The 9,836-nt window shown below is 36.1% G+C and overlaps 1 protein-coding gene across 2 annotated transcripts; it reads right to left on the bottom strand.

Moving 5' to 3' along the window:
* Positions 1-500: 500 nt before the first annotated feature.
* On the bottom strand, positions 501-3,260 carry LOC107795987 (receptor-like protein Cf-9 homolog). Of its 2 annotated transcripts, XM_016618695.2 has the most exons (3): positions 868-3,260; positions 716-788; positions 501-617 (listed from the first exon to the last, which is right to left on the bottom strand). In XM_016618695.2, the coding sequence occupies exons 1-2, from the start codon at positions 3,200-3,202 to the stop codon at positions 748-750; spliced, it is 2,376 nt and encodes a 791-aa protein (XP_016474181.1). In that variant the 5' UTR covers positions 3,203-3,260; the 3' UTR covers positions 501-617; positions 716-747. The 2 variants fall into 2 exon arrangements, with proteins under 2 accessions (XP_016474181.1, XP_016474182.1); XM_016618696.2 differs by having other exon boundaries at positions 716-3,259.
* Between the last annotated feature and the right edge of the window lie 6,576 nt (positions 3,261-9,836).

Genomic DNA, 9,836 nt, shown 5'->3' on the forward strand with positions numbered 1-9,836 from the left:
CTTCGATAGCCAGCCGTAAAAATGACTACGGCATGCCATTTTGACCATCGCGTAAAATGAGCCATTAGGCCACTTCTATTTTGATAAAAAGGTTGAAAATTGTTACAAATTTCTACAAGTGTGCAAAGGTTTTCTAAGAGATTTTGGGTTAAATGCTCATATTTAGAAGTTATACGCTTGAGCTTTAGAGCAATCTTTATCGATTGCGTTAATACCATAAGGATATTTTATCCAATTAATCGTAGTGATCTAACAAATCAAAGACAGTCTTAACAGGTTAACGTTTAGATTTCCATTGAAATTACTTCATGTAATTAAGAAAAAAATAAGAATAACTTCATAAATTTATGAACTGACTGTGCAGTCGAATATAATTACTCAACTAATAATTAGACTGATTATAGAAAGCAACGATATAATTTGAGCCCATGAACTCAACCAATAATCTCTATGCAACAAACTATAGATAAATGAAAACTAATCGGGTTTGAGTCTCAAAGGAAGAAAACTCATGTCTTTATTCATATGGTAGCAAACACTTCATGAAACATCAATATAAACTATGAAAGATAAAGGCTTATATATTTGCATCTCCAGCAATTTATTATACTTGAAACCTGCAATGTTGAAAAATGAATTAAGAATTTGAGTTAAAATGGTTAGATTATAAGATATGAATAATCAAAAGAATCTGGATAGAAATCAAGTTGAATACCTCGACACACTAATATGTTTTCTTGTGCTTTTTCATTCTCGTAACAATTCTTTGTTCCAATTCTTCAACCATCCTGGAAAACCATAATGGATTTTGAGTTGACAGCATTATGTATATTATGGACAGTCCAATAATTAGTCCACAACCATAACCTATAAGAACCGCATGCCAATTGATCAATGATGAATCTTCTTCTTCTCCTTGATCGAGCACATCTGGAGTTGTCCCTTGTGTTACTCTGTCATCACTACAGCTTCTTGAGGGTGGAAATCCACGTAATCCGTCATTCCCTTGGTATGAACTGTTCTCGAAAGTATCAAATTGATTTCCTTTAGGGATGCATCCAACGAGATGATTGTGTGAGAGATTTAGGACTGCAAGTGATGTGAGATATGCGAGTTGTTGTGGAATTCCTCCACCAATTTTATTAAATGAGAGATCCAATGATTCAAGTACAGACAAATGTTGTAGTGATGCTGGTATAAGACCTTCTAAGCCATTGTGAGACAAGTTCAACGTACGAAGTCCAATGAGATCTCCAATAGAACTTGGAATATGACCCTTAAATTCATTCTTTGAGAGATCAATAACTATGTTTGTAGCCCAAACTTGAACAAATAAACGATCCAATCCCTTTGTTGTAATTGTCACAGAATCATATTTACCTCCTCCATACCTTGGTATACTCATGTTCTCATCAATTAGTTTCATGGCTTTGAAATTTTTAAAAAGATTTGCTGGTAAATTCCCACTAAATGCATTGGATGAGAGATCCATAATTTGAAGTTGTGGAAACAAGTTTCTATTCCTTGAAGTTGTGATGGACCCATGCAACTTATTTGATCTCAAATTTAAAATCCTCAATTTTGGTAGGATTCCCAACCATTTTGGAAAAGTTTCCTTCAACTCATTGTTACCTAAATCAAGTAGTTCCAAATACTTGCAATTGATCAAAGATCCTGGGACTTTCCCCTCTAGCTTATTCTCATGCAATTTAATGACTCTGATGAGGTTTCCAATACTAAAATTTGCTTGAATTGTCCCACTAAGATTATTATTGCTTAAATCCAAAACAGCAGTACTATTCATCTTACCCAAACATTCTGGGATTGTTCCCTGTAAATTATTACTTCCTAGATTTAGCACTTTTGTTTTAAGATTGCAGATGGTTGAAGCAATATGTCCACTGAGATTATTTTGAGAAAGGTAAAGAAATTGTAGGTTCTTCTGGTTTAGGAGTGACTTTGGAATCAGACCTTGTAGCTGATTTTGGCTTAGAGCAACATACTCCAATGTTCTGGACTTGAACTCTTCAATTTTGCCACTGAAATGGTTATTGCTCAAGTCTAACCTCAATAGTGATGAGAGGGAGAATACATTGGAAGGAATTGGACCAGTTAGAGAATTGGACGAAAAATCTAAGTACCTAAGTTGTGTCCCATTCAAGCACTCAAGTCGGCCATTGAAGCTGTTATTTCTAAGCCATAAGATCTTGAGATTACCGAATCTGAAGAACTGGGAAATTGGTCCTTCAAGTTGGTTATTTGAAAGGTACAAAACCTCTATGCGAGTTAGATTCCATATAGGTTTAGGAATAGGCCCTGAGAGATTACAAGAGTCCATGTCCAGTTCATCTAATGAAGTTAAATAGCTAAATGATTCATGTATATTACCAGTAAAATTCACATTATAGAGATATAACTTCGTGAGAGATGTACTGCTATTCCATTTGCTCATTGGAAACCTAACATTGAGCTGGGAATTGTTCGACAAATCAAGAACTTCCAAGTTGGAAAGATGAAAAGCTCTTTCAGGCAATGTCCCATGTAACTGTGTGTTTGGAAGTTGTAGAGTTGTTAAATAAGAAGAGAAATTTAGAGGAATGGTGGAAGAGATGTTGACAGAGTCAAGCTCAAGCTCTCTTAATTGGGTCAAGTTCTTAAGTAGCAGTTCAAAGTTGTGAGATCCAAGTGTAAGCACATTTGGACGATCACTCGGGATACGAAGAACGTATAATTTAGAAAGATGAGAGATTTCTGAAGGAATTTGACCTGAAAAGCTTGAACTTGATAAATCAAGATGTGTCAAACTAGAAAACTCACTAAATTTAGGCGAAATGTGTGATCCAGAGAAATTATTACCGGATAAATCAAGCCTTTTGAGATTAGAGAGTTTGAAGAGGCTACTGTTGGAATGAAACTTGCCTTGAAGTTGACTGCAACTGATGTTAAGCTCAATCACTTGGCCTGTTGTTTCGCCACAGTTAACTCCTTCCCATGAGCAGCAATCTCTACTTCTATTCCATGATAATGTTGTTGGATAAGAATTTAAACAACGAGAAGCGTCAGGATTAATGGTAAACATCTGTTTGAATTGTAGAAGAGCAAGAGCTTGATCTTTGGGGCACAAATAATTTGAGGATGAGGAGAAAGCAAGTCTACAGAGAAGGGCACATAGCAGAAACAATGCAAGTTTTTCATAACCCATTTCTGTACTATAAAAATCAAAACAATCAAGAAATATTTGCTCTGTTCCTCTATTGAATAATTCTGAGGTATATATAGCACAAAGCAAAGAAAATATACTATTGTTGCTTTGCAGTAATCAATTCCAGGAAGCTCACCTAGTCATTTTCAGTCAAATTTTGAGTTGTCAATTACTGTGATGAAACTTTAATGGGATGAAGTTTTAGAGCGCTAAGACTTATTCAATGATAGTGTATGTATTTTGACACGGTGAAGTTGTTCTAATGAAAAAAACAACGTAATTCATCGTTCATCATATTATGCCATATTAACTGCAAGAACAAATATTAAAATGTAACAGTCGGGATTCATACAGCTGGCTTGAACTACCTTGGGACTGAAACATAGTCGCTATTATAAATGTATTAAATTAAATCCTACATACGGTAGAACTATCTACTATGGGGATATTAACTTTATCTAATTGTGGTCAAGTTGTTGAAATTGTCAAAAGTCTCACATCGGTGGATGACAATTTTGAATGGGAATTTCACCCTATAAAAGGAGGCCTAATGTTTAGGATTTAAATACACCTCTCATTTGCCTTTTTTATCTTCTTAAGGCATTTGTATCTTCTCTCTTTAGTATTATTTCACTTATAATTTTGGAGTGGAATAAAATATTGATTGTGTCCGAGGAAGTAGGTAAAATTGGCCGAACCTCGTAAATTCTGGTGTTCTTTTATTGTTGTCTTATTGTCTTGTTTATTATTTAGTGGTTGTCATAATTTTTTGTATAGTAGTTGTGACTCATTCACACTATATACATTTGGCTTCCGCAACAATTAGTATCAGAGCCAAGGTATTGTCTAAGTATGCTCTGTGGTTGCAGCATAGTCTGATCTTCCAAATCAGAAAAGATCTATCTTGGTAACTGAGTCAAGGTTCTGTCTGAGTATGCTCTGTGGTTGCAGCTTAGTCTGATCTTCCACACCAGAAAGGAAATAATCTTGATTTGTGTCGTCAGCTACTAAATAATATTTGTGTCAAAATGGAAGACAATAAACAAGAAGAATCTACATCAAGTGTCAATAATACGTCATCGTTGGCATCTTCGCTTATGACAAGAATTGTGTCAAATGCGAAATTTGCGGTAGAAATTTTTGACGGGTCAGGACATTTTGGGATGTGGCAAGGCGAGGTTCTAGATGTTCTTTTTCAACAAGGGCTAGATCTTGCCATTGAAGAAAAGAAGCCAGAAGTTATTGGAGAAGAAGATTGGAAAATTATCAATCGTGTTGCTTGCGGTACCATTCGATCCTACCTTGCTAGAGAGCAGAAATATCCATACACAAAGGAAACTTCTGCAAGTAAATTATGGAAAGCACTGGAGAATAAATTTTTGAAGAAAAACAGTCAAAATAAATTGTACATGAAGAAGAGAATATTTCGCTTCACCTATATTCCTGGTACCACAATGAATGAACATATCACCAGTTTCAATAAGTTGGTCACAGATTTACAAAATATGGATGCAACTTTTGATGATGGTGACTTGGCCTTGATGTTGTTGGGGTCACTTCCTAATGAGTACGAGCACCTTGAAACTACTCTACTCCATGAAAATGACGAAATTTCTCTCAGAGAAGTTTGTTCGGCTTTGTACAGCTATGAACAAAGAAAGGGAGAAAAACAGAAGGGCGAAGAAGGAGAAGTACTAATTGTGAGGGGTCATCCTCAAAATCAAACGAGGACTAAGAAGGGAAGATCCAAGTCGAGATCTAGACCGAGCAAAGATGAATGTGCCTTTTGTCGAGAAAAGGGGCACTAGAAGAAAGGCTATCCGAAGTTGAAGAATAAGGCCAGACATAACAATGGAAAGGCCATTATGGATTCAAATGTAGCTGATTGTAATGATTCAGACTTCTCATTAGTTACAACAGAGTTATCAACATCATCAGACATATGGTTGATGGACTCGGCTTGTAGCTATCATATGTGTCCCAACAAGGACTGGTTCGTGAATTTTTAAGAAGGAGAATATGGAGTCATCCACACAGCGGATAACAGCCCTCTTACCTCATATGACATTGGTTCAATAAGATTAAGGAGCCATGATGGAATGATCAGAATATTAACAGATGTTCGATATCTACCGGGTTTGAAGAAGAATCTCATCTCTGTGGGAGCCCTAGAACCAAAAGGGTTCAGAATCATTGCAGAAAATGGAGTGATGAGAATATGCTCCGGTGCACTAGTGGTAATGAAGGCCAATCGGAAGAACAATAATATGTACCGCTATCGTGGTAGTACAGTTATTGGGACAACGACAGTGACATCTAGTGATGACAAAGAGGCAGAAGCAACCAGGCTATGACACATGCGCTTGGGACATGCTGGAGGAAAATCCTTGAAAGCTCTATCTGATCAAGGATTGTTAAAAGGCGTAAAGACTTGCAACTTGGAGTTTTGCGAGCATTGTGTCAAAGAAAAACAGACAAGGGTTAAATTTGGTACAGCGATCCATAATACTAAAGGCATTTTGGATTATGTACACTCTGATGTTTGGGGTCCTTCCAAAACACCTTCATTGGGTGGGAAGCACTATTTTGTAACCTTTGTTGATGATTTTTCCCGAAGAGTGTGGGTGTATACAATGAAGAGGAAAGATGAAGTGTTAGAAATTTTTCTCAAATGGAAGACGATGGTGGAGAATCAAACAGGCAGGAGGATCAAGTGTATTCGCACAGACAATGGAGGTGAATACAAAAATAATCATTTCAATAAGATCTGTGAAAATGATGGCATCGTCCGACACTTCACTGTCAGACATACACCACAACAGAATGGAGTGGCAGAACATATGAACCGGACTTTACTGGAGAAGGTACGGTGTATGTTGTCCAATGCTGGCTTGGGCAAAGAATTTTGGGCTGAGGCAATTACATATGCATGCCACCTCATTAATCGCCTACCATCTGCTTCTATTGATGGCAAGACACCATTTGAAAAATGGTATGGAAAACCTGTTGTAGATTATGACTCTTTGCACGTGTTTGGCTCAATTGCATACTATCATGTGAAAGAGTCAAAATTGGATCCGAGAACAAAGAAGGCTATATTTATGGGGATTACTTCTGGAGTCAAAGGATACTGCTTATGGTGTCCAGAGACAAGGAATATTATATTCAGCAGAGATGTTACCTTTGATGAATCTGCCATAACAGATAAAGTGACAGTTGAAGATGTCAAACAAACTGGTGGTGCATCAAAGCAGGTGGAGTTTGAGGGGAAATTTATTTTTCCTACACAAGAAGTAGAGGAGGAAAATCATGAAGATTACCCTCTGGAAGAAGAGCCAGTAGAGAGGGAGATTCCAACTCAGGAACCTCGACAACAACTTGAATCAATAGCAACCAGCAGGCCAAAAAGGACAATAACAAAACTTGTTCGTCTCATAGAGACGGTTGCTTGCGCAACCTCAATTGTAGCTGATGGTGTTCCTACCACTTATAAAGACGCAATCCAAAGTTCAGAAGAAGATAAGTGGAGGATTTCCATAAATGAAGAAATGCAGTCCCTTCATCAGAATCATACATGGAAATTGGCCAATCTCCCGAAGGGAAAGAAAACAATTGGGTGCAAATGGGTATTTGCAAAGAAAGAAGGATTTCCTAACCAAGAAGATGTTCGCTACAAAGCAAGATTGGTGGCCAAAGGATATGCTCAGAAGGAGGGAATTGATTACAATGAAGTATTTTCTCTAGTTGTAAAACATTCCTCCATTAGAATTATGTTGGCTTTGGTAGCACAGTTGGATTTGGAACTAGTTCAGATGGATGTAAAAACTGCATTTTTACATGAAAACTTGGAGGAGAAAATCTACATGAATCAGCCAGAAGGATTCAAAGTTGCTGAAAAAGAAAATATGGTATGCAAACTTGAAAAATCGTTGTACGGATTGAAACAATCTTCTAGACAATGGTACAAGCGATTTGACAAGTTTATGTTGCGGCAAGGGTACAAGAGAAGAAAATACGATCATTGTGTGTATTTGCATAAACTTAATGATGGTTCCTTTGTATATCTTCTCCTATATGTTGATGATATGTTGATAACTTCCAAGAATTCGGAAGAAATTGATAAGTTGAAGATTCAACTGAAGGAGGAGTTCGAGATGAAGGATCTGGGTGAGGCAAAGAAAATTCTTGGCATGGAGATAATAAGAGATAGACGTTCAAAGAAACTCTGTTTATCTCAGAAAGAATATTTGAAGAGAGTACTACAGCGTTTTGGCATAGATAAGAAGACTAAGCCAATTAGTACGCCACTTGCTCCCCATTTTAAGCTAAGTACTACTATGTCGCCAAAGGATGAAACTGAACAGGAGTATATGTCAAGGGTACCATACGCAAATGTTGTTGGTAGCTTGATGTATGCAATGGTTTGTACGAGACCTGACATTTCACAAGCCGTTGGAGTTATTAGCAGATATATGCATAATCCAGGAAAGGAGCATTGGCAAGCTGTGAAATGGATTCTACGGTATATTCATAGTACTGTAGATGTTGGGTTAGTTTTTGAGCAGGAAGGCAATCGGTCTGTAGTTGGATATTGTGACTCAGATTTTGCGGGTGATCTGGACAAACGAAGGTCAACTACTGGTTATGTGTTTACTTTTGCAAAGGCACCAGTTAGTTGGAAGTCTACTTTGCAGTCAACAGTTGCTTTGTCTACAACAGAGGCAGAGTACATGGCTATTACAGAGGCTATGAAGGAGGCAATTTGGCTTCAGGGGTTGCTAAAGGAGCTTGGTATTGAACAAAAAAATATTATAATTTTTTGTGATAGTCAAAGTGCTATTCAATTAGCGAAGAACCAAGTTTATCATGCAAGGACGAAGCACATTGATGTTCGGTATCATTTCGTACGAGAAATCATAGAAGAAGGTGGAGTCACGGTGAAGAAAATTCATACTACGGAGAACCCTGCTGATATGCTGACAAAAGTGGTGACTGCGGTCAAGTTTCAACATTGTTTGGATTTGATCAACATTGTTGAACACTAAAGATTGAAGATGAAGACACAACCAAAATTTGTTATTGAGAGAAAATTGAAGATGTGAAAGTTTGCCAAGGTGGAGATTTGTTGAAATTGTCAAAAGTCCCACATCGGTGGATTACAATTTTGAATGGGAATTTCACCCTATAAAAAGAGGCCTAATGTTTAGGATTTAAATACACCTCTCATTTGCCTTTTTTATCTTCTTAAGGCATTTGTATCTTCTCTCTTTAGTATTATTTCACTTGTAATTTTGGAGTGGAATAAAATATTGATTGTGTCCGAGGAAGTAGGCAAAATTGGCCGAACCTCGTAAATTCTGGTGTTCTTTTATTGTTGTCTTATTGTCTTGTTTATTATTTAGTGGTTGTAATCATTTTTGGTATAGTAGTTGTGACTCATTCACACTATATATATTTGGCTTCCGCAACACAAGTAAAAAATAATTATTTATTTTAAATTCAATTTAGAGTAAGTTCCAGCTAGACAGTCATAATTATATATTCAATATCACTGATTCTCCAGCTAGACAGTTTACAGAACAGTATTGAGCTACTGTGAACGCATCTATTATAAAGTGATGAACTTGATATTTTTTTTCTTCCTGTTCAGTTACTTTTATGTTACAAAAAAAAATATAATTTTCTGGTTGTACTGTTGGAATGCAAAAGTTTGCTTTAGAAAACAAAAAAGAAGATAAAAATAAATATTTTCATGACTTTATTAAGCTGAACATGAAAAAGAATTTTTTCTACTGTATCATTTATGATACTTTTGAGATAGCACAAGCCTGTACATGAAATGAAATGTAACAAAACCAAATCAAGCTACCCTTGTGAAAAAATTATTAATGTGTTTGCTTTCTTAGTTTTTGCTGTATCCAAGATTCTCTCACACCCTTTTAAGTCAAAGAAGAAACTAAAGAGAAAGAAAATTACGTGGAAACAGAGGAAAATAAAATAAAGAAAAAGTTTGATATGAAATGGGAAATGGAAGAAAAGAAGGGCCACGGACCTTGACCTACAAGTCAAGAATTCATTAAATAAAAACAATTCAGTAGGTAGGACATAAGGTCTTTATTTTCGACTGATATATTCATGTTTATTTTTATTCTTAATAATTTGCAAAGATGTAATGAGAATGTTACAAAATTCCTATTTGGTATTTCTAGTACAATTTTTGTAGATCATGCTCAGATGATTAATTTATTTTGGCTGTCAGAATCTGAAATAGATACTACTTGTTTGTAGAGGAATCATCAATTTATATGAGATTAAACTATGTTAATTAATTTTGATTGATATAAAGCTACTCATTTTTTGGTTTTCTCCATCATACAGATTCAGTAATTGAGCTTGTGTGTTCATTTAAGCAAAACCATCTTTTTGGAGCTATCTTACACCGTTCCTTTGCATTTTAGAAATGCTGGTTGCTGGAGAAGCTAAAAAAATTCCACCCAAAATAAACATAAGGAAAAACAAAGAAAACAAAAAGTCAAAGCAAAAAAAGAAAAGAAATACAACACAACTTGTGGTGGCGACAAAAGAGGTCGCCATTAATGTCGTCACCAAAAACGTTATTTCAAGTTAGCCAGAA

The sequence above is a fragment of the Nicotiana tabacum genome, chromosome 9, assembly GCF_000715075.1.
Source record: "Nicotiana tabacum cultivar K326 chromosome 9, ASM71507v2, whole genome shotgun sequence".
NCBI classification, from domain to species: Eukaryota; Viridiplantae; Streptophyta; class Magnoliopsida; order Solanales; family Solanaceae; genus Nicotiana; species Nicotiana tabacum.